Source organism: Schistocerca nitens, chromosome 5 (assembly GCF_023898315.1).
Source record: "Schistocerca nitens isolate TAMUIC-IGC-003100 chromosome 5, iqSchNite1.1, whole genome shotgun sequence".
Lineage (NCBI taxonomy): Eukaryota > Metazoa > Arthropoda > Insecta > Orthoptera > Acrididae > Schistocerca > Schistocerca nitens.
In genome coordinates, this window is record NC_064618.1 from 389,384,172 (window position 1) to 389,410,292 (window position 26,121).

Sequence of the window (26,121 nt, forward strand, 5' to 3'; positions counted from 1 at the left end):
AGAGGTGTAAGAGAGGGAGCTCACACTGTCTGGGTACGGACCGGCAGCGGTGCCCTTGTGCAGCCTGCGGCGGCGGCGACGGAAGCGCCGCGTGTGGACGGCGACGGCGGCGGACACCACCTCGTTGCTGACGTCACGGCCGAGAGGCAGCGTCACGCTCGGCACCTCTTCGGGCTGCGCTTGCGGCTGATGCTGCGGCTGCGGTTGTTGCTGCTGCACGACGGGGCGCCTTCTGGCGACCGAGCCCATCTGCCTGTACACCCGCTCCTGCGCAGAACATCAGCACAAGAGGGTGCAACACTAGGTGGCAGCTACTTACAGTTTCTAGTGACATCTGTAACTCTGCATAAACAAATGAGCAATTTAGTTTCAAGTTCTAAGACTCTCACGCTTCTTTAACGTCGTGACACTTAAATACACTACTGGCCATTAAAACTGCTACACCAATAAGAAATGCAGATGATAAACAGGTATTCATTGGGCAAATATATTATACTAGAACTGAATTGTGATTATATTTTCACGCAATTTGGGTGCATAGATAACGAGAAATCAGTACCCAGAACAACCACCTCTGGCCGTAATAACGGCCTTAATACGCCTGGGCATTGAGTCAAACAGAGCTTGGATGGCGTGTACATGTACAGCTGCCCATGCAGCTTCAACACGATACCACAGTTCATCAAGAGTAGGGTCTGGCATATTGTGACGAGCCAGTTGCTCGGTCACCATTGACCAGACGTTTTCAATTGGTGAGAGATCTGGAGAATGTGCTGGCCAGGGCAGCAGTCGAACATTTTCTGTATCCAGAAAGTCCCGTACAGATCTTCAATATGCGTCGTGCATTATCCTGCTGAAATGTAGGGTTTCGCAGGGATCGAATGAAGGGTGGAGCCACGGGTTGTAACACATCTGAAATGTAACGTCCACTGTTCAAAGTGCCGTCAATACAAACAAGAGGTGACCGAGACGTGTAACCAATAGCACTCCATACCATCACGCCGGGTAATACGCCAGTATGGCGATGACGAATACACGCTTCCAATGTGCGTTCACCGCGATGTCGCAAAACACGGATGCGACCATCATGATGCTGTAAACAGAACCTGGATTCATCCGAAAAATGACGTTTTGCCATTCGTGCACCCAGGTTCGTCGTTGAGTACACCATCGCAGGCGCTCCTGTCTGCGATGCAGCGTCAAGGGTAACAGCAGCCATGGTCTCCGAGCTGATAGTCCATGCTGCTGCAAACGTCGTCGAACTGTTCGTGCAGATGGTTGTTGTCTTGCAAACGTCCCCATCTGCTGACGCAGGGATCGAGACGTTGCTGCACGATCCGTTACAGCCATGCGGATAGGATGCCTGTCATCTCGACTGCTGGTGATACGAGGCCGTTGGGATCCAGCACGGCGTCCCGTATTACCCTCCTGAACCCACCGATTCCATATTCTGCTAAAAGTCATTGGAGCTCGACCAATGCGAGCAACAATGTCGCGATACGATAAACCGCAATCGCGATGCCGATAGGCTACAATCCGACCTTTATCAAAGTCGGAAACGTGATGGTACGCATTTCTCCCCCTTACACGAAGCATCGCAACAACGTTTCACCAGGCAACGCCGGTCAACTGCTGTTTGTGTATGAGAAATCGGTTGGAAACTTTCCTCATGTCAGCACGTTGTAGGTGTCGCCACCGGCGCCAAACTTGTGTGAATGCTCTGAAAAGCTAATCATTTGCATATCACGGCATCTTCTTCCTGTCGGTTAAATTTCGCGTCTGTAGCACGTCATCTTCGTGGTGTAGCAATTTTAATGGCCAGTGGTGTACTTCTTGAATTTGTGGAAGATCTATACCAATTTGATACCGAGCGAGGTGGCGCAGTGGTTAGACACTGGCCTCGCATTCGGGAGGACGACGGTTCAATCCCGCGTCCGGCCATCCTGATTTAGGTTTTTCGTGATTTCCCTAAATCACACCAGGCAAATGCCGGGATGGTTCCTTTGACAGGGCACGGCCGACTTCCTTCACCGTCCTTCCCTAATCCGATGAGACCGATGACCTCGCTGTCTGGTCTCCTTCCCCAAAGAACCCAACCCAACCCCCTATACCAATTTGAGGTGGGGACTGACAGGGGTTTTATCAACGAACAATTATGATACTGGTGGGTCATGTATATATTGAGGAAACCCGAAAGACCACCACAATAAGAGTGGAGTTCTCTTGTCTTTCAGTATTATGAGGACAGGCCTCATTATGGGTCACTAGTGTACTCACTGCTTTGATGTGCCCCGCCAACGTCTTCATCTAAGAGTAGACTTGAACCACGTGCTCTGTTATACAGGGTGTCCCACGAGGAATGGTCAGTATTCAGGAATACGACAGAAACGACCATTCGAAGCAAAAAGAAGTCTGATAAAGATGGGCTCTAAAATTCACACCTTAAAAGCTATGATCATTTGTTCGTCTTTGAAACACATCTCTTGCACTGTACAACTGCTCAAAGCTCTTGAGGTATGCATCTTAGAGCCTATGTTTTTCCTTGTTCTGGTCCAAACTACCTCTCCCCAAAATCTGGAAATCAAAGAGCTTTGTTTCAGAGTATAGCAGATGAAGAAGTGCTCATAGCCATTAAGGTGTGCAGTTTAGAGCCCATCTTTACTAGACTCTTTAGCTTCGAATGGTCGTTCCTATCATATCCCTGAATGTTGACCCTGAATATTGACCATTTCTATTGGGACACCCTATGTGCTGATTGTATTCCAATCTCTCTTCCTTCAGGATCTGTCCTCTACAGGTTTCTCTGGTACTATGGAAGATATTCCCCGATTTCTTAACATATGCTCTGTCATCCTGCTCCTTCTTGTTGTATTTATCATATATTTCTCTCAGCACCGATTATGCAGAGAATCTCCTCATTCTTTTTTTTATCAATCCACCTAATTTTTAATTTCCTCCTATGGCACCACACCTCAAACGTTTTAGTTATATCATTTTAGAATTTTCCCACAGTCCATGATTAAATTTCATGCAAAGCTGTGCTTCAAACCTACATCCTCACAAATTTCTTTCTCAAATTAAATCCTATGTTTGATACCAGTAAACTTCTCTTGGCCAGGAATGCCTTTTTTTCTATTGCTAGTCTGCTTTTTATCTCTTCCTTGCTCCGTTTATCAAGGGTTCTTTGGCTGTTCATTAACGTCGTTGCATTTAAGCATTGCTTGAAACCGTGGAAGATCTAAATCAAAGGGGAGTGGGGGCTGACAGGAATTTTTAACGTACTATTTAAGAGTATGGTGGATCAAGGACACACTGGGAAAGCCCGATATACGACCGCAGAATGAGTGGAATTTTCGTGACTTCGAGGAATACCTTCTCTCCTTCTCTCTCTCCCTCTCCCTCTCCCTCCTTCTCTCTCTCTCTCTCTCTCCCCCTCTCTCTCTTCACTTCAGAGTAGCTCCTATATCTTACGTCCTCAATTATACAGTATACTGAATGTATTCTCCTGTCTTCTCTACAGTGTTTACCCTCAACAGCTCCCTCTAATAGCATGTTAACTATTCCGTAATGTCTCAACACATTTCCTATTCATCCTGTTCCCTTTTGTTGCGTTTTTCATATATTTCTCTCATCGCCGATTATACAGACAAAATGCTCATTTCTTATTTCTTCATGTGATACTTTGCTTCCAAGGAAGCAGAATTCCCTAACTTCGTCAATTTCGTGGACAACAATTTTGTCATTACGTCTGTCGCTAGTCTTATTTCTGCTGCACCTTATTACTTTCATGTTTATTCGGCTTACTCACAAACCATATTCTATTCTCGTTAGACTATTAATTCCACTCAGCGGATCGCATATTCCTCCTTCATTTTTCACTTAGGACAGCTACAGCGTCAGCCAATCTTTATAGCTTACGTCTATTTTTCTCAGAATTTCGAACATCTGGCTCAGTGTCTAATCCGTGAATATTGTCACATGTGTTTCTCTCTTATCTTTTACGTCCTGCTCAAGATACGACGAGTATTGCAGGTGTAGTCACTGTTCCCACCTTACTCTGACGCCTAATGGATTGCACAACTGACTGTAATAAGAAACGAAATCCGAAGAAAATTTGACAGTATAGTTCTTAGACTTCGAAACGCCGCAGCTTCCAAACTGGCAGCTATTTCTCGGAAATTGGTCCGTTTGTCATCCTGCACAACACATTGTGTGCGTTCTCGGTTTTTTTTTTCTTTTCATCCTGCACGATTAGAACTGAAAAACAAGTAAATAAATAAACACTGCAGTCTTAGGATTTAGGCGTTAGTTCTTGTGATTTATTGTAGGACTACACTATGCTAAAATTTTGTAAACGTCGGTAAAAACGATCAACCGACGAGGATTATGTAAAGAAACTTGCTTTTTTGCCGTTCTGTGGTTCTATGTGGAGCAAGACAAGCCACCTACTGAAACGACGAAAGATCAAACCGATATTCGGCTTCTGACGAAAATCCGTCAATTACTGAGATCAGTTACGCAGCAGGTCTCAAAATGTCTGCAAGATCCTTGCGCGGACACCAGTAACGTCACAGCCGACAGCTAGTCTATACAAGGGCCGTACCAGCAGTCCACTAGCAGTCACACCACTTGACAGTGGCCAAGGAGTGGTTGGCCCAAAGATCATGTAATTTTAATCACTTGATTTATTCAATGTTATCGCTTCGGAATTGTGCGTTATTACAACAGTTTTAATTGTTTTAAAGTAATCAGGATAATTAAGAAAACTTGTATAGTGATCTCAGGACAAACTGGAATATTTCAAGAACAACTGCTGCTACCTATGCAAATGAAGCCTCAAAAAGACCGTCTTTTCCAGGCGTAGATATCTTGGGCATAGTTAGTTACATTGGTGTGATATGTAGTTACATGGGTGTGATATCTAGCTTTCATAAAGACTTCCCTAATCAAGTACTAAATTTATGACATTTAGGGAACAGAATATTCTAGGAAAGGAAAGGAGGTACCAATCAGATCATGCTTTCTAATGTTGATGATGAGAGGTGCGAGGAGCATAGGGAACGATGCGGGAGACCCGCACCGCCGATTAGGCAAGGTCCTAGCGGAGGTGGTTTGCCATTGCCTTCCTCCGACCGTAATGAAGACGACACAACAACACCTAGTCATCGAACCCGGGAATCGAACCCGGGACCCCGTGCGCTGGAAGCGAGAACGCTACCGCAAGACCACGAGCTGCGGACTTGCTTTCTAAAGAAAAATTGAAAATTAAAAAAAATTAAAAATGCGAAAAAAATTGGATCAAATGTTGTGTGAAGTGATTAGTGTAAAAGTAAGGGTTGAAATAGATAAGCGAAACATGTAACGCACTTATCTTTCTATACATGCGTATCGAGGCCGTCAGCCTATTTTATTTATTACTTTTAGACAAAGCATTTCACAAAACATTTGACCAATTTTCTATTTGAAGAGGTTGAAAAATCAGCCAAACAATTGCAAACAAATTGATCTGAGTTTCTATATTTCTAAAATTATCTTCTTAAGAAGGACTGGGCCTTGTTAAATCACATGCTGGTTCATTAGATTATATGAAGCCGAGCGGCTCTTGTCGTATAAAAAATTGACAAAACAAGAATTATCCCAAGCCATGGCTCTAGACAACAGCCAGATTATATATATCGTGCTTCAGAATGAATGCTCAAAAAAAAAAAAAAAAATGGTTCAAATGGCTCTGAGCACTATGGGACTTAACTTCTGAGGGCATCAGTCCCCCAGAACTTAGAACTACTTAAACCTAACTAACCTAAGGACATCACACACATCCATGCCCGAGGCAGGATTCGAACCTGAGACCGTAGCGGTCGCGCGGTTCCAGACTGTAGCGCCTAGAACCGCTCGGCCACTCTGGCCGGCAATGAATGCTCACTAGTAAGTAAATGCCCACAGGTAGAGGCTCTCGTCAACATAAAATTGTTGTAGGAGTCACAGGACGAAACGTTTGTGTGACAAGAGCCCCTACCTGTGTGCATTTATTAGTGACCATTCATTCTGAAATACGATATATGTAGCCGGCCGAAGTGGCCGAGCAGTTACAGGCACTACAGTCTGGAACCGCACGACCGCTACGGTCGCAGGTTCGAATCCTGCCTCGGGCATGGATGTGTGTGATGTCCTTAGGTTAGTTAGGTTTAAGTAGTTCTAAGTTCTAGGGGACTTATGACCACAGCAGTTGAGTCCCATAGTGCTCAGAGCCATTTGAACCATTTTACGATATATGTAATCTGGCTGCTATCTAAAGCCATGGCTTGGGATAATTGTTGTTTTTTCAATTTTATATATGACAAGAGCCGCTCGGCTCCATCTAATCTAATGTACCATCATGTGATGTAACAAGGCCCACTCCTTCTGAAGAAAATATTTTCAGAAATATCGAAACCTAAGTCAAGGGCTAATAAACCTTTGTTTTGAAACTGAGTGGCTGATTTTTCAACCGCATCAGATTTACACAGTTGCTGTTTCGCAGCCATGTTTAAGATTTTGATTTTCCTTTTCTTCTTGCCATTACGATGATTTTTATGGCTGAAACTGGTAGACATTAAACAGTTTTTTTTTTTTTCAAACAACAATTTTGTATGATCAAGACCTTTTTTTATAATATTTACGAGCTATGTCCGCCCCTATAGCTGAGTGGTCAGCGGGGCGGTCTGTCACGCCAAAGGGCCCGGGTTCGACTCCCGGGTGGGTCGGAGATTTTTCTCCGCTCAAGGACTGGGTGTTGTGTTGTCCTCATTATCATTTCATCGTCATCGGCGGAAGGCAACGGGAAACCACCAGTGGAATCAGTTCCCTAGACGTTCATGTGATGGACCTCTCTGCCGAGGCTTTCCCCGTGAGAAGACCTGCCGTAAGGCAGAACACAAAGTTTTTACGAGCTACGAAGCACGATGTTCATGAAATCTATTGGTAATAAAGGTATGATGAGGCGGGAAATGCGATCAGATGCTGCCTTGCTGGCGCTGACTTACCCTACGAAGATGCAGTGTTGCGATGGCGGGCAGCTGGTCGAGGTGAGGGTAGTGGAAGGAGGCGCCGGGGTGCGACGGCTCCCGGGACGTGATGCGAGACACGGGGTGGGCCGGGTCGCTCGGCCAGTTGGGCGCCGTGAACGTCATCCCGTCGTCCGTGCCGGCGTCCAGCAGCGGCAGCTGCAACCCACACAACGCTGCACTGCGTGGTCCGCGGTACCACTACGAGGGCTGCTCAAAAGGTTTCATCATCATCTCCAAAAAACAAGCTCTTTTTTCGCAGCAGGTACATGTCTACCGTCCTATTAGGCATTGAAATCCCCGCGACACAATACCGGAGCACACCGTTAGAAGAGCCAAAACAAAATGGTGTAGCCCACAGAAAAAAAAGAGTCTTGTCAAATAATTGGTTTTCTGCTTTTGAGTGGGAGCAACGCTGCAGCAGTTGATGCTAACCTCATGAGAGTGTACAGCAACAATACACCATCACGTGACTCAGTGGTTAGGTGGAGTAGACGATTTCTTTTCGGTGACATATGTCTCAATGATAAAGGACGAACTGACAGACAGCCTCTATGTGAAGAAGCCGTAAACACAAGGGCAGTGGAGCTGCCGGTTCTTGACTACTGGCTCTTCGTAATCGAGGCGATACTGGAGAATGTGCAAATCACTTCCGAATTACTTTTCAGCTTCTAGTGTGACACTTTGAACACGATAAAGTTCGCCGCCCAGTAGGATTTGCGACAGTTCGCATCCAAACAAAAATCCTGCCGAACTCTGGAAGTGGTGGAAATGCTGTAGCTGTGTTAGGCCGATCCACATGAGTTCTTCAGCCACCTAATCATCATGTTCTGGGTGTATCATTATTACCCTGAGACGAAAAAGTAGTGGAAGCAGTGTGTTCACGGCAACCGAAAAAGAAGACGCAACAATCAACAGGCAAGGTAATGCTGAGTTTTTCTAGAATTCTTGGTCTGGTGATAATAGATTATGCTCATAAGGACCAGACAGGCGCAAGAGCCTACTACTACGATGTTCTAACGAAGTTACGAGAGCCTGTCAAATGACGTGTAGAAGGGTGCTGTTCAAAGGTCGGTTTTTCTCCACAACAACGTTGGCAAAGGGACTTTCCAACAGGAAAATCCAGATTGGTACAACCAAGATCACGGCCAACTCACCCATTATTTTAAAAAGTGAGTCATTGAAGGGTGAACAGATAGAGAAGGGTTAATACCATCACTCAGTTTCCCTTTTTCGAGATAATAATTAAATCCTTTCTTACAGTCCCTCTTATTGTGAAGAAAAGAAATCTCTATTCTCCTTGGATGAAACAGCATACTAAGTTACATTATGAAAACCATTTCTCCAGTCGACGATTCCTTCTGCAATCCTTGTATTCAAGAACCATCACATTAACTGCTACAGTAAATCGAAAAGATAAATGGCAATACTTAGGACAATTGATGCAATCCAGTGGATTGGGTAAAGGAGTAATCAAAGGAAAAGCCACAAGAAATATATCTCGATTGTAAACTAACACAGAACAGGTACATGAATCGAGCGAAATCGTACAAAACCAACATGAGGTACTACAATTCAGTTATAAAACCAGGAATCTATGATTCGGAGTATTATATTTTAAATAAAATTGACAGTTGTAAGAACTTGAAAAAAGGGTAAGAACGATTCGCAGGAAAATTCTGGGATCCCAGAGGACTACTGATGGGACTTGGAAGAACAATAAAAACAAACTCTACATATACACCGAAAAGATCAAGGACTTAATGCGGAAACGACGTTTTAAATTTTATGGACACCTGGAAGAATGGACAAAAACCGACCGAGTGAAAATTTCTTCCATTTCGTCACATCAATAAAATAAAAGTCTACATGGATACAAGACGTCAAAAGACGTGCTCAACGAACACTAGGGACGATCCGAAACAGAGAAGAGTTCAAAACAAATTCAACAGCATGAAACCATTTGAAGAGAAACTACTGAAAAGGAGATCTACAGGCTACATTTCGTCGGAAAAGAGAAAGAAAAAAGTAAAATAATACTGCGATTCTGGAAACAGGAGGACAGAAAGGCTAAGAATCTCTAAGATTCTTTAAGATACTGATTTTAAATTGAATTATATTGTAATACTGTTAAGCATTAAAGCTGATTCTAGTACAAGATGCAATTCTCGTTAGTGCGTACACGCTCAACTGCGAGTTAACAGGTCTAGAAACGCATTTTGCCTGCTGAGTTGCGCGAACGAGCGGGTTCAGGCCTACCTTCGTGACGTAAGCGCCACGGCATGTCTTTCTCGTGGGCCTCAGCTGATGTTAAACTCAGCTTTTAACCACAGGAGCGTCCCGCAGCACATGCGTGGAAGGTCTTTCTGGAGTTATCGGCAGAGGGCATTACGAGCGTCTGGCCGCATACGCGTATTGCTGCTGCTGACATGTTAAATTTCGACTTCGCCGCGCGATTATCTATCTTGGTCTAACTCTCGACTGGAAACTTACATGGAAACTTCACATATTAACCATCCAACAGAAATCCCACAATAAACTAAAACTACTAACAGGCCGAACTTGGGGATTATACCCCTCCACTATTCTCCACACCTGCAACACCCTGATCCGATCCATTCTCTGCTATGAAAATGTTGCATGGATCTCCGCCCCAGAAAAGTTCTATAAGTACCTCTAAACCTTCGAACGCCTTGTACTCCGGCTCGCTTTCCGAATCCGTTTACTTTTCTCCATATGGATCCTTTCCCAGGTCATAAAATTCCCACCGCTCCTCAACCACATAGAACACCTCTACATATCCTGTAATGTCCTCAAACTGGATTTCAATAACCTCATTGTCTCCCATCTGATACTTCCCTAGTGTGCTGCTGCACCTATACAAACACATTCCCGTATCAGGGCTCCTCTCTTCTTTTTCTTCTCCATCCATACCCATCCCTTTTCTCATGCAACCACTACACTATCAACACACCATACTACTCCTCACCCTCTGTCTTTCTCATCTTCTATATTTTACACTATCCACCTCTCATCTCTATGGGACATATTCTCTCCTCCCACAACACTTCTCATCCAGTGTAGGTCCTTCTGATTTTAAAAGAAACTGTAGTTGTGCAGTGTTTTCTATCAGAAGAATTTCACTATTCTGCGATGTATTTTTAAAATGCATATATATTTTCGTTTTTAATCGGCTTCTTATTGATTTTTAATTTAAAATAGAAAAACAACCCTAATGTTTGTTTCTCATTATTTTATGCATTTTTTTAAATTTGCTTGGCTGAAGAGCCGAATATTGTACCGCTAACAGCAGCTCCCTCCCTGCTCATATGGGACGAGGGATCGAAACAATAATAAAGTAAAAAAAATCGCGAGTATCAGCAGGCTCGTCTTTCAGCACTAAAAACAGCAACTGCCACCGTCTGAAGATGTCAAACAGTTACATAGACGAAGTACTGTAGGATCTGCACAATATGATCCGGCGGCAAACCCGAAAGGGGCATTTGAAAGAAACGAATTTGGAAAAAAGTTTTCCCTAAATGGTCAGCATGTTTGCAACTCAGTGAAGTACCAAAGTCAGATGTGTAATTAAATTTCTCACGTATGTCACTGAAGTATCTTCAAATCGATTAGAAGTGATCAGGCGTTCTTGTTCTTTTTCCTTTACATAGATTAGGCTACGAACCTGTTCCATCACAACAAGTTATCGTTTCATAAGTGTTTAATTTTGTTATTTCGCTTATCCCATTTTATTTATAATTTAAGATCTGTTTCGAGAAATCTTTGGAAAACCTTATGTTGCCCATCATTTGCACTTGTTCAGCCAACATGTTGAGGTAAATTTTCTTTTCCTTTCAGTTACTTACATTTTCAGTACTAGTTTATTTTTGCTTCTTATGTGATCTGCTCTATGATATTTCATCTCCGAATTTTTCCCAGTATACGCGTGTTTTCATACATGCAGCTAATTCCGTCGAGACAGCGTATCATGCATCCTGGAAGAATAATTTATATTTTATATGAAAATGAAAACGTACCTTTCACTCCAGCCACGAAACGTCTTTTAATATCATCAGCGTTCAGTGCTCAGCTGACACTTCTGTGCTTTCTCTTCAGAACCTATTATGCTAGCGTTCACTTGCACAAAAAGTACGCAAATACCAGTGCGTAGTAAATGAAAAACGATGCAGGGAATAACGGTAGGAATCAACAAAATATTGCTAGTTACACTAGTCAGTAAATTAAATTAAAAAATACTCATTTCCAGATGGAGAGCACTAGTATTCATTCCGTAAAATGATTCAGACATGTCACCCTCGTAATAAGCTGAGTATACAAAGGTCGTTCACTTACGTCTATTGAGAGCGAGTCAATCCATTTGCCATGCTTGCAGAGTGGAAGGCTGTCCAGTCCAACAAACCAGTCCGGTGACGGAATGAGGCGAACCACCACGGACAGCTGTAAAAGAAAATTAACGTTATCAGCACTAATGTCACTTCCGCAATATGTAATGTTTCTAAGCAAGAAAATCCAATTATTTTTGTAGCAGAAGTGCCAGAAATGAGATAATATTCGACTATACGATGATTACAGTAGATAGACTCATTTGTTGTGCGTACTTCATATTCACCTCATTATGTAAAATCTCCTCTAGTGTGAGCCTCACGGAAATCTTTATTCCTAGCATCCTCCACTGACCACCAAGTATTTGTAGACTCCTGATAATAGCTTGTCAGCCGAAATCGCTTAAGATGATAAATAATTTATGTATAAATTTGACTGAAATAAATTCTCTGCCATTAACATGGCAAAGATGAACTGTCGGATTGTTCATCTAGGCACCATCTAGCAACGAAAGACCGATGACATGGAGCACTATCCCATTGGTACATGGCATCTTCATGAGGATATACTAATGCCAGAAAGGAAGAAACATCATGAATGCCCATATAACGTTCACTTGTCGTTGATCCCTTCAGCCGGACAGTGCAGCCTAACTGCCATTATGTCAACACGGTCCAAACCATAACTGAGCCCCCTGTCTGGAAACAACGTTGTTCACACGCAACATCCGTAGCTTCGCGGGGCTCTAGTCAAATTCAAGGACCCATGACCTCGATACAACTGAAGGCGGGATTCATCGGTCCATGCTACATGCTGCCACTGTTCCATGGTCCAGAGTCGGTATTGACAGACCCATACCAGTCGTTGAGTTCTGAGACTAGATGTTTGCAAAAGGGGCAAAAGTATGAAATATTTTGTATAAGCGGCGTTGGACGGTGTTCGTAAAAGTTAACAACTGCAATACTTAATACACAGTCGTACTTGTTATTTTTATTTTTGACTGCCAGTTTCGGTCAAATTAACAACATCCTCGGGTTATCTGCATTAAAGGAGAACATAAAACATGTATTCAACTGTGCATGCCACAATTGCAGTAATTAATCTTCCTTTAGTCATTCGTAGGCTGCTGATGCCGATGCGTTCAGTCTTGGTAGAAATGCGCTCCTGATACCCCATTTCAGATCGGCGGCGATCTAACTCGGCAGACCGTCCTTTGCCATGTACGGTTCTGTGGAGACGACGTGATGTCCGTTCTTCAAACACTTCTGATCACCTTTTAAGATGATTTACGCTTGTAGAAACATAGTTCCTGCGATACTGAAGAACTAATTAGGCACTGGTGACCTCAGAAATTCGAATAATTTGCATCATGTGTCGTTCACCATTTATCATTCAATGTTAAAAGTCGGATAACTCCATATCCACTATGCACCTCTCTACAGCAGACTACATTCGCACCATAAGCCACATTTAATAGTATGATTATGGAGTTCTATAACGTATGTCTCCATTTCGGACTTTTGGGGCCAATCAATTTAGATATACTAAACAAAACAAAAAAACAAAAATAAGTATATTCCCTAGTAATGCCTCAACGTTGGTAAGCTCGCTGCACGAAATACACTCCTGGAAATGGAAAAAAGAACACATTGACACCGGTGTGTCAGACCCACCATACTTTCTCCGGACACTGCGAGAGGGCTGTACAAGCAATGATCACACGCACGGCACAGCGGACACACCAGGAACCGCGGTGTTGGCCGTCGAATGGCGCTAGCTGCGCAGCATTTGTGCACCGCCGCCGTCAGTGTCAGCCAGTTTGCCGTGGTATACGGAGCTCCATCGCAGTCTTTAACACTGGTAGCATGCCGCGACAGCGTGGACGTGAACCGTATGTGCAGTTGACGGACTTTGAGCGAGGACGTATAGTGGGCATGCGGGAGGCCTGGTGGACGTACCGCCGAATTGCTCAACACGTGGGGCGTGAGGTCTCCACAGTACATCGATGTTGTCGCCAGTGGTCGGCGGAAGGTGCACGTGCCCGTCGACCTGGGACCGGACCGCAGCGACGCACGGATGCACGCCAAGACCGTAGGATCCTACGCAGTGCCGTAGGGGACCGCACCGCCACTTCCCAGCAAATTAGGGACACTGTTGCTCCTGGGGTATCGGCGAGGACCATTCGCAACCGTCTCCATGAAGCTGGGCTACGGACCCGCACACCGTTAGGCCGTCTTCCGCTCACGCCCCAACATCGTGCAGCCCGCCTCCAGTGGTGTCGCGACAGGCGTGAATGGAGGGACGAATGGAGACGTGTCGTCTTCAGCGATGAGAGTCGCTTCTGCCTTGGTGCCAATGATGGTCGTATGCGTGTTTGGCGCCGTGCAGGTGAGCGCCACAATCAGGACTGCATACGACCGAGGCACACAGGGCCAACACCCGGCATCATGGTGTGGGGAGCGATCTCCTACACTGGCCGTACACCACTGGTGATCGTCGAGGGGACACTGAATAGTGCACGGTACATCCAACCGTCATCGAACCCATCGTTCTACCATTCCGAGACCGGCAAGGGAACTTGCTGTTCCAACAGGACAATGCACGTCCGCATGTATCCCGTGCCACCCAACGTGCTCTAGAAGGTGTAAGTCAACTACCCTGGCCAGCAAGATCTCCGGATCTGTCCCCCATTGAGCATGTTTGGGACTGGATGAAGCGTCGTCTCACGCGGTCTGCACGTCCAGCACGAACGCTGGTCCAACTGAGGCGCCAGGTGGAAATGGCATGGCACGCCGTTCCACAGGACTACATCCAGCATCTCTACGATCGTCTCCATGGGAGAATAGCAGCCTGCATTGCTGCGAAAGGTGGATATACACTGTACTAGTGCCGACATTGTGCATGCTCTGTTGCCTGTGTCTATGTGCCTGTGGTTCTGTCAGTGTGATCATGTGATGTATCTGACCCCAGGAATGTGTCAATAAAGTTTCCCCTTTCTGGGACAATGAATTCACGGTGTTCTTATTTCAATTTCCAGGAGTGTATTAATAAAGGAGCGCAATAGTCACTTTGAAAGGCTGATGTAAGTCATGCCACTGAAGTGGTGTGTAAATCCTAATTGGTTGTATGGAATCAGCGACGTAAGACAGGTCGACTTAGAGACGACACAGAATGGCTGAAAGAGGAGTCGTATTAAGATGTTATCATTACTACACAAAAGAGCTAAAGAAACTGGTCCACCTGCCTAATAACATGTAGGGCCCCCGCGAACACGTAGAAGCGCTACAGCACGACGTGGCATTGACTCGAGTAATGTCTGATGTACTGCTGGAGGAAATTGACACTATCCATAAAGCCGTAAGAGCACGAGGAGGTGGGATCTCTTCTGAACAGCAAGACGCGAGGCATCCCAGATATGCTCAATAATATTCATGTCTGGGGAGTATGGTGGGCAACGAAAGTGTTTAAACTCAGAAGAGAGTTCCTTGAGCCACTCTGTAGCAATTCTGAACGTGTGATGTGTCACATTGTCCTGCTGGAATTGCCCAAGTCCGTAGGAATGCACAATGGACATGAATGGATGCAGGTTATCAGACAGGATACTTACGTACGGGTCACCTATCAGAGTCATATCTAGTCGTACTAGGGCCCCCGTATCACTCCAACTGCACACACCCCACACAATTAAAGAGCCGCCACCAGCTTGAACAGTCCCCTGCTGGCATGCAGGGTCCATGGATTCATGAGGTTGGCTCCATACCCCTCGATGCAATTTGTAACGGCACTCGTCCGACCAAGCAACATGTTTCCAGTCATCAACAGTCCAATGTCAGTGTTGACGGGCCCAGGTAAAGCGTAAAGCTTTGCGTCGTGCAGTCATCAAGGGTACACGAGTGGGCCTTCGGCTCCGAAATCCCATACCGATGATGTTCGTACGCTGACACTTGTTGATGGCCCTGCATTGAAATCTGCAGCATTTTGCGGAAGGGTTGAACCTCTGTCACCTTGAACGATTCTCTTCAGTCGTTGTTGGTCCCGTTCTTAGACGATCTTTTTCCGGCCGCAGCGATGTCGGAAATTTGATCTTTTATTGGATCCCTTATATTCACGGTACAGTCGTGAAATGGTCGTACGGGGAAACCCCCACTTCATCGCTACCTCGGAGATGCTGTGACCCACCGCTCGTGCACCGACTATAACATCACGTTCGAACTCACTTAAATCTTGATAACCTACCATTGTAGCAGCAGTAACCGATCTAACAACTGCGTCAGACACTTGTATTATATAGGCGTTGCCGACCGCAGCGCCGTATTATTCCTGTTTACGTATCTCTTTATTTGAATACGCAATCCAATCCCAGTTTCTTTGGCGCTTCAGTGGACATTGTGAATGAGTTGATTCGATTTGTTTACGTATCAACGCAGATTGCCCAACGTGTAGCAGTCGCAGCGATGTAACATGGCGTAGAAACTGTGTTCGAAAAAAAATCCTACTGAAAGGGTCCGGAGACGTATCTTGATAGTCTAAGCTTACCATATTAGCAATGCTGACAGCCACCATCTTAAAACTTTCTGGCAGAATAAAACTGTGTGCCGGACTGGAACTCGAATGAGGGATCTTTGCCTTTCATGGGCAAGTGGTCCACCAATTGAGATATCCAAGTACGATCCATCATCCGCCATCACAGCTTTACATCCGCCAGTACCCCACCTCGTAAATTCCAGATTTCACATATGTTTGGCGATATTTGTTCATGTTGGATGTTAATAGTTTCAGATTATTTCAGCTGTAGGCATGCTGGTAATTAGATATTTTACGTCAAAGCTAATCATTAGATCCGTAGCAAGTACTTGGTGTTCCTATATGAGCTGGATGAAATCTGTGGTATCCTTAACATAAGACGTTGTGTGCCCAACCAGGCGACGTAACTTGTGGATCAGCTATTTCTTCAGATAATATGATGCGGACAAACCGATCCCATTGACGACTGGTCTTAGAGAACAGCTTTCCACATACAACTTCGGTACCTGATACATGCATTTGGCACTGGAGTGTTCGATGTCAGCCACTTGGTTGTGTTTGCATCGGTTCTACAACTTTTGTTTAAGGCTTGCTATGGGGTCACTTACAGTTCTTTGTACACTCATGTTCAGAAAAAACAGAACACCTCGAACGACTAAAGGACGTTCATGCTCCCATCAGCATTTCAGTCACCTCGGTTCTTTAATCGTGTCCTGTTGCCCAGCAAGCACATGGTTCACCATGGACCCTGATAACTTGTTCCAAGTGTGATGACATCGACGACATGAAAGGCTCGAACGGCGTCCTGTGGACAGCCATCCAGGCTGCATGCACCTAGTTCCAAAGTTCATCGTTGATAACCTCGCCGTTGAGCGCCTGTAAGCACCACCTCCAAAGTTCATCGATGGTGACTAGCGTTGGGTCATAGTGCTGAACCAGTCGTTTCACCATGGCTCACACATTTTCGAACGGCTGCAGGTCTGGTGATATGGCGGGCCAGAGTAAAAGGCTGATCATCTGTGACACCAATAACTCTCGTGTTCGTGCAGCAACATGTGGTCGTGAATTCTCTTGCTTAAAAATAGCGTCTGTGGTGTTGTGCAGAAAGTCGGCCGGGATGGCCGAGCGGTTCTAGGCGCTACAGTCTGGAACCGCGCGACCGCCACGATCGCAGGTTCGAATCCTGCCTCGGGTATGGATGTGTGTGATGTCCTTAAGTTAGTTAGGTTTAAGTAGTTCTGAGTTCTAGGGGACTGATGACCTCAGTAGTTAAGTTCCATAGTGCTCAGAGCCATTTTTTTTTTTTTTTTGTGTGAGTGCAGTCACCATGATGCTGCTCCTGTCTGCGGCGAACCAAAATGCGGCCATAATTTTCAAAAAAACAGATCCCGGATTCGTCCGGAAACGCTATCTGATACCATTCCTGTTCCCTGTGACACCATTCCCATACACCATTATCGTCTAGCATGTTTCTACACACTCGTGAAAGGTAGGTGGAGAAGTGGACGACGAGCACATAACCTGTGCCGTAATAAACGGCGAGAGACTGTCATCTCTGATAGTGTACGATGTGTTCCACTATTGCGCCAGAGCCTACGATGATGCAGCTCTGTCCTGCAATGCCATTCGGATGAGATGTAGATCTTCCCGGGAGGTGGTCTGGGTGGTGCTATATGACTCATCTCGTCGTATTCTAGGAACCGTTGCACTACCGAAACACTTCGTCCCACAGTAGCAGTAATATACCGGAATGCATCTCATTCTTTGCACATCTGCTCAAGTCACACTGATACATTCAGTTTGTAGTTGAAACCTGGTTGATAGGTATGCATAGAGCGCACAGGATAAGGTTACGATTGTGGATGGAGCCGTGAATAGTTACTGTGAGTTGCACAATCAGAAGCACAAATTTATTTTTCTAAGAACCACTCATTTACACATGGGTTTAAAAGATCACAACTAAACAATACAGCTGAAGGCCTAGTTAAAGAACTTGAGATGCTTTCTGGGCTGAAGGCCCAAAACCACACCAAAAACAAGAACTTAGAAATCAAAAGTAATTAAAAATAGAAGGTAAAAATTAAAAAAAAGCAATTGAAAACAATTAGCGGCTGAAAGCCTACACTACATGTCTGAAGGACAACTATAATTAAAACACATTAATAAACAATTTTTCCAACCGAGAAATTTCCTTTTAATCTTACAACAGAACAGCAGAAATCCTAATTAAAGAAATATTAACTTATTGCACTGCTGAAGGCCACAAACAAATTTGAAACAAAGGCTGAAGGCTTGAACAACAGGTCAGACAAACAATTTAAAATAAACCCCTTCCTTCTTATACAAAATTTTACTTTAAGAATACACACGGCTGGGGAACTTATTAAAAAGGGTTCACGTAAATCCTCGGCTGGAGGCCACACATAACACATCGAAAAACGAACGGCTTAGGGCCTGGATTATAAACAATTTCAGATAGAACCAATTTTAAGGAAAAAATGTCTTTTTTTCTTTTTTAAAATAAATTCAGTCTTCAAAATTTTTATTTAACACTGCTGAAGGCCTATACGTAAAATTTAAAAAGAACAGAATTAATACATGGCCGAAGGCCTCGCACAATACTTCAAACTAAAATGAAAATCACAATCTAAAACAAACAAAACAAGTGGTGCTCAGAAGTGTTCCACGGGTCGGCCGGAGAAGGCAGCTCAAACGTAAGGTGAGGTGAGTCAGGCAGCCAAGAGTTGAAGTTAGATAATCGGATGGCAACCCAAACTACGGACGGCCCAAGGACCTACCAACAATTTAACCAATTCCCTTCCGTTCAACCAACGGCAAAACAATGCAAAATATCGGCCAAGGACGAGGATACGAACAGCACTACGTCTTCAGAAATTGGTGTTAAAAAAAACAGCCAAGGGAACAGCAACCACTCTAAGTAAATATGAACCAAACAACTTAAAAGGCTGTCGAACTACACGCTGCACCGGACAGCATCAACACAACGAGGAAAGGCACACTGCCGAAAAACAACGCTAACGACCTGGGCAGGTAACTTGGGTGTTAACGGCCACAGGGCAGAAAATACCGCTGGTGCTCTTCACTGGTAAATAACAGTCAATTTAACAATTAATCACAATATAGGAAGATGGCTGCAAGATTTCACCGACCCCAACACTTCATCACTTCATACATTGCTGCTAGCCCGAACGGCCCAGTGAGCAACAACCTCCAAATGAAGGAAGAGATGTCACAATAGTTGAGGCTTCATAACAGGTTAACTGATCACACAACTTCAGCGTCCAGGTTCGGTGGGCTACGAACTTTGTCGTTCTCGCAGCTAGCGCCTCAGGATCCGACAGCACGTGCACGCCGCCAGTGGTCCCGGCCTGTCCTCGCGCCACGGAGACTTCCTCACTGCTTCATCCTAACCGACTGAGTAGCACACACACCAGCACCACCCGGGATATACCATCTGTCACACCAAAGACAGTACGACAGATAAGCGCTGCTGCTGCCACTCAAGGAAGCAAGCCAGTAACTTTGTTACGCCAGTAAGTAAGGAAGAAACAAGATAACACTCGATGTGAAAAAATGCCAAAGAATAAACGGCAAGAACGCGAGGCGCACATGGCTTAATAGTGACAACGAGAGCCACTGCCAAATTTTACCGGTGGGTGGTGGTACTGCGCCGCAATATCGATGCTGACGTTGAACCCGCGCGCCGACATGTTTCAAATGTTTATCACTTCTGCAGAACATATTGATTTATATGTCCTGTGAATATGAACGGCCTATCTCTAGTTGCTCAAGGTGTCCTGTTTTTTTTCTGAAGATGAGTGTATATTGGAGCAACTCGCTGACTTTGGCTTCATACATTTTAGTGTCCGTTATTCCTTCGTCCACCTGCAAAATTACAATATATTGTGTTCCTCGGTCCACACAGGGTTACGCTTTCTTCCTGCCCGAGGCAGGACTCGAACCTGCGACCATAGCGACAGCGCGGTTCCAGACTGAAGCGCCTAGAACCGCTCGGCCACAACTGCTGGATCATTGAAGACATAGTACTGTATCAGAAAGCTACCGGAACTCACCAGAGTGTGGTTGCCGTCGACGAAGCAGGAGGCTGAGGTGTCGCCCTGGCCGCTCGCCACGGCCGGTGCGTCGAAGGCGTCCAGCACGCCGCTGCCCGCAGGCAGGCCGTCCCAGCGGCCCGTCTCGGCGAACACCTGCAGGCCGGCGCTGGCCGGCTCGCCTTCGCGGAACAGCCGGAAGTCGCGGCTGTGCGTGCGACCTGCGGCCAAAGGCTCTACTTAACCATCTAACTCGTTAGCGTCATTCAAGTTTTACCAATAAAAGTGTATGAAATACCACAATGTACATTTCTATGAGTGGTTTTTGGTCAAAACTTGGCTGTTTTCAGTGGTGACGGAATCTGGTCGTTAATACGAGAAACCACCGACATCATGCCTCGGAGATTAACCGTTGAACCCGAATGCTCTCCATGACAGTGCCCTACATAAACCCAGAAGATAACTGTCCACAAATTACGAAGAATTTTCTTTACGTCATCACGAAATACGAGGGGGAGGCCAAAAATAAACGAAATTTCTTTCTAGAAAGCATATACCTTATTGTTTTCAAATACAACCTTAATTTCCTTCGAAGTACTCTCCATTAGCATTAATACACTTGTCCAAACATTCATTCCAGTGTTCGAAGAACCTTTTAAATTCGTCCTCTTTGATACCTGCCAGCACTTCCATGACATTGCGTTTTACGTCTTCCACATCCGCAAAACGCTTCCCCCTCAAGTCTTTTTTCATCCTCGGGAATAGGAAGAAGTCCGAGGGTGCTAAACCCGGCGAATAGGGCGCGTGGGTCAAGGTAGTCGCCTTCGTTGAGGCCAAAAACTGGCGAACGCTGAGAGCCGTGTGCGCGGGAGCGTTGTCGTGATGTAGGAACCACACGCCATAATCCCACAAAGCCGGACGTTTTCGCGATAAACTTCTGCGAAGCCGTTTCATAACCTCCAAATAGAATTGTTGGTTTACTGTCTGGTTTTGACGGACAAATTTAGAGTGTACGATCCCTTTGATGTCAAAAAAACAGATCAACGTCGTTTTCACATTCGATTTCACCTGTCGAGCTTTATTTGGTAGAGGTGAGCCAGGTGAATTCCATTGTGATGACTGTTGTTTGCCGGCCGAAGTGGCCGTGCGGTTAAAGGCGCTGCAGTCTGGAACCGCAAGACCGCTACGGTCGCAGGTTCGAATCCTGCCTCGGGCATGGATGTTTGTGATGTCCTTAGGTTAGTTAGGTTTAACTAGTTCTAAGTTCTAGGGGACTAATGACCTCAGCAGTTGAGTCCCATAGTGCTCAGAGCCATTTGAACCATTTGACTGTTGTTTACTTTCTGGATCGTACTCATCACCTGTAATGATTTGGTTGAAAAAATGTGGATCATCTTTGAACGCGTCGTTCATTTCGAGACAGGCTTGAACACGACGATCCCTTTGATCTCTGGCATGAAGCTTCGGCACGAATTTTGATGCCGCTCTTCGCATCCCCAAATCGATGGTCAAGATGCGCTGAATTGAGCTCCAGAACAACTCGGACAAGTTCTCGAGTTGGTCGATTGTCCTGCGTCGATCTTCGCTGATGAGATCACGGATTTTGTCGATGTTGTCTTCGCTTCGAGCAGTTGAAGATCGACCGGGACGGGGCTGATCTTCAACCACCATTTCTCCCTTTTTAAACCGAGAAAACCATTCGTACACTTGCGTTTTACTAAGAGCATGGTCTTTGTAGGCTGTCTGAATCATCGCAACAGTTTCTGCTACGTTCTTGCCGAGGAATAAACAAAACTTCACTGCCACACGTTGTTCGTACGAAATAGCCATTTCCTCATGTCACGTCTGGACTGTAAGCACACTCAAAGAACTACCAAAGAAACCACACTATTCACTGTTGGGTGACGCCGCGTGGCAGAATGACTCAGCAGAGCTCCTGCTAACCCTCTGGCGGCGCAACCTGCTACTACAAGTACACGATGTGCAGCATTACGATTCTGGTTACTTTTGCCCCCCCCCCCCCCCTTCATACATTACTATAAAGAGGGACGAGGTGTTGTTCTTTCGATATAGTAGAAAGTATGGTTTGAACAGCAGAGAGTCAGTCTTATAAAGGAGTTCTGTGGTAAAGCATATCAGCCCCCTCTCCACCTCTCCCTCCTGTCTTCCCTTCTCCCTCATCTCCATGCCCCTGGCAGATCATGTGTTTGCTCATCGTCTTCAGTGTGGTACGTCAGTGTTGTGTTTGGTGCTATTCTCCTGTGCGTACAGAGCTGTGATTTTAATTGTGTGCTGGACTTGTACATTGTGTTACTGTCAGTGATCGTTATGTGCTACGCCGTCCATTGCTACTTTTATGCTCCAGGCATACTTCGCCTTGTGTTCTTTTAATTGCCCCAGCATGAGGTTTTTCGTGCTCAATACTTTTTTAAGGTTTTTATCTCCATTTTACAGTCGCCCCCTTTTTGTCTGTTCTCTTCCATTATGTTCCCCCATTTTTTATTTATGTCCGCCATATTTTCTCCTTTGTAATTTTAAATGTCTTCTATTGTATAATTAATGTCTTTCGGCTGCTCCCAGCCAGCCCCAGATGAGGCAATGAAGTACAATAAAGAGAAAAAAAGCATATCAGAGACAGAACGCGTTGTTTATTTCGTATTAGTGCGGGTAGCGTGTAAGTAATATGTGTAGTTTTACGTTATTACGATTTCGATCCTACATTTAACAAAAACTATTGAAGAAAAGAAACTGTGCGACAAGTAAAATCTTACCTAAAACAAAGAAAAGAAAGAGTAAAATTTTAATATCCAGCTCTGAAGCTTTAAATGCACTCTGTTCATTAATTCAATGAAGTTAGTTGCTCGTAATAATTATAGTCTGCGGTAAGAACACTCCCAAAGTCTTATAGCTAAATCAGATTTATTCATTCAAAAGTATGAACTAGACGTCAGATGTGTAATTTTCAAGCTGAACAAATTAAGTTTTTTATTTACTTATTTTTTTTTAATTTCGTTAGGTACAGAAAAATAAGGGTGGCTGGTTTGAAATAGTAATAACAAGAGCGTAGCGACATAAAAGTATTGTTGTTAGTAGACGCATACACTTACGAAGTAAATTTCATCAGGTGAGTTAATGAAGAACTATTGAGCAACGTATATGGTAAATCTTAACATTGGTTAATGCTCCTGACATTTTTCTGTCACGTTAATGAGAAATAACAACACAGCAATACCGTTGTTGCTACATCAGTCATTTAGCACCTGGGTCACGGAGCTCACTGGGCGTGTTGGGCTTAAGCTGCGCACAGATAAAAGTAACTAATTAAAAAGGGAATCCAACAATATTCAGTTACCTAACGTTATTTTCTGAATTTTAATCTTAACTCTAAGCAGTGTCCTGCAAACAATATTACCAGAGAAGTCGTCAGGACGTAAACAGAATAGTGCTTCCCGTCTGAAGCCGAGGTGGATCGCTAGTTAAACCTAAATGCAGACATGTTAGGTCAGACTGACCGTGACCATTATGAATAACAACATGAAAATACAAATTACTGTCTAACCAACGACATTTATCGCTACCCACGTACGCTTTTTCGAGGGCTGTATCTGCATTATCAAGTGGATTTATTATAGCGTTTTCAGTTTAGAATTTCTAAAAACAGGCAGGACATGGCAGCAACGATATTACATGTAAGAGCACCTGATGATGGCAATATGATGAAATGGGCTCATCGTGAGTGATTTATAAAATAAAAAGAATTTAAATCTGTTATGAGAGAACATAACATGCCCCAAAGAACAAAAGTAAAAAAGAGCCTCTGACAATTTTAGTTTACAGGAAGTGTATGTGCATAGATCCTAGATACTGGAAAAAAAAGTCCGTGACTACTGCAGGACAGACACAACTTATCCACAGAAAAGTCGTACACGCGTCTTTTTAACGGAAATAAATCAAGCTGATGATTGTGGTATAATCCTCCGAAACACCTATTAGGAAGAAAAGCAAAAGAAGAATATTATTACTATGTCTTAAGTGTTATACGTCACTCGAAGGCGATTTAAGCCAACACTACGCGATGCACCTGAGATGTACAATTGGCGCGAACCTGCGCATGAGCACTGGACGGCAGTAGCACTCGAAACTCAAAGGCGAGTGCCTGATTCCTTGTAAAGTCGTTCTTTCGAATTAAAAAATTCTGAGAGGTCAAGGTTCTTATTTATTAAATACTTGTCATTCTCTTACGAAGCTGTAACGGTATTATGTGATTATTGTACTGAATTACAGGCTCAACTGTTCGTTTTATATGACACTTCGTTGCACAAGCATGTTTTTATCAAAACTTACATTTATGCACGCAGAGGACGCATTTGGAGTCATTGGCCTGAGGCTACCTATAATCCTTAGAGCAAGATGACGAAAAGCCAGACAGTGTTTGATTCGACCCTGGCTAGGACTCATGGACGAAGCCAGGGACGTATTGATTCCTTATTAATGGAGGAATTGAGACTCGAAGATCCACATGAATTTCTGAACTTCGTGAGAAGGATGTGACTTGTTTTGACAAACTGCCATCGATGACACAGGAAGGAATTCGCTCAAGTGTCACAGTAAGGTAGGAGGTAATTTCACCTAGTCGGAAGTAGGAGTTAAACCATTCGTTTATTCATTTGTGATCGGGTTCTCTCTCTGACTATTGCCAGGTTCTCCTTCCCGGCTTGGTTAAATAAAGCAAAAGATGCAATCAAATGCGAACATTAGTCAGTCAAGGCGCTACGCATGCAAATCGAAAATTACAAATGTAAGGTTATATGCATATTTGCCCAGAAAAAAAACGACTGCCGAGGTACTCATTACGATATAAAGTAGGCAGGCATGGGCAATGGACGAAGCCAGGGACGTATTGATTCCCTATTAATGGAGGAATTGAGACTCGATGATCCACATGAATTTCTGAACTTCGTGAGAAAAATGTGACTTGTTTTGACGAACTGTCGTCGATGACACAGGAAGGAATTCGCTCAAGTGTCACAGTAAGGTAGGAGGTAATTTCACCTAGTCGGAAGCAGAAACTAAACCATTCGTTTATTCATTTGTGATCGGGTTCTCTCGCTGACTATTGCCAGGTTCTCATTCCCGGCTTGGTTAAATAAAGCAAATGACGCAATCAAATGCGAACTTTCGTCAATCAAGGCACTACGTATGCAAATCTAAAATTACATATACAAGGTTATATGCATATTTGCTCAGAAAAAAACGACTGCCGAGGTACTCATTACGATATAAAGTAGGCAGGCATGGGCCACCTTTGGAGACCCGCAGGCCTGATTCACATATTTACATGAGCTGGCGGGCAGCGTCGTCACTTGACGCGACAGGAGCGCTCCTAGTGGATAGAGTCAAAACTATAACGTCCGCGACATTAATGTATGTTGTAGCATTACATTATGAACAGCACCCTTTTCTCGACGTGCCACGCCAGCAAATTACACCTCAAAACACGCTTTTTTGAAAGAACATTCATTTTACGTTCACTCCTTCTTCAGCTGTTTACATTTATTTGCGCGTCGTGGACATCGTTTCTTTTTCATGATGGCAAAGAGTATCTTTCAGATTAAAAAAAAAAAACAACTTGCTATGGAGTGCCCCAGCGTTACGTGTTACGACCTCTTCTGTTCTTCATGTACATAAGCGATTTGCCAAACCATCTGACAGTTGCAGAAACGGTGATGTTCGCTGATGACGCTAGCATTTTTATAAAAGGGTACACTGGGGATGATCTGCAGCAGAGTGTCTGTAGGATAATAAATGAGACAGGAAAATGGTTTAGTGATAATGCTTTGATCATAAATAACGATAAAACGGTATTGATGAATTTCAGTAATATTAAAAGTAAAGCCATAAGAAGAGTAAACGGTGAGTTAGGGAACTATGTTATTGTACAAGCTCCATATACAAAATTCCTCGGTATATGGGTGGATGAGCACTTGAGGTGAGAAAAGCATCTAGAAGTTTTGAGTAAAAAATTAAGTAAATGCTGCTATGTGCTAAGAATGCTTCGAGAATGTTGCAACACTGAATCATTGTTGTGTGACTATTATACTTACATGAACAGTTTGCTTAGATATGGTGTGATCTTC

The 26,121-nt window shown here is 44.3% G+C and overlaps 1 protein-coding gene across 1 annotated transcript in view; it reads right to left on the reverse strand.

Moving 5' to 3' along the window:
* The window catches only part of LOC126260490 (spondin-2-like), a 250,824-nt gene that overhangs the window by 43,421 nt on the left and 181,282 nt on the right, over positions 1-26,121 (reverse strand). The window contains exons 2-5 of the mRNA XM_049957818.1: positions 20,006-20,205; positions 11,397-11,501; positions 7,023-7,202; positions 42-267 (exon numbers count right to left, since the gene is read on the reverse strand). Of these exons, the coding sequence (XP_049813775.1) occupies positions 42-267; positions 7,023-7,202; positions 11,397-11,501; positions 20,006-20,205 (711 nt within the window). The remainder of the gene's footprint in view (positions 1-41; positions 268-7,022; positions 7,203-11,396; positions 11,502-20,005; positions 20,206-26,121) is intronic.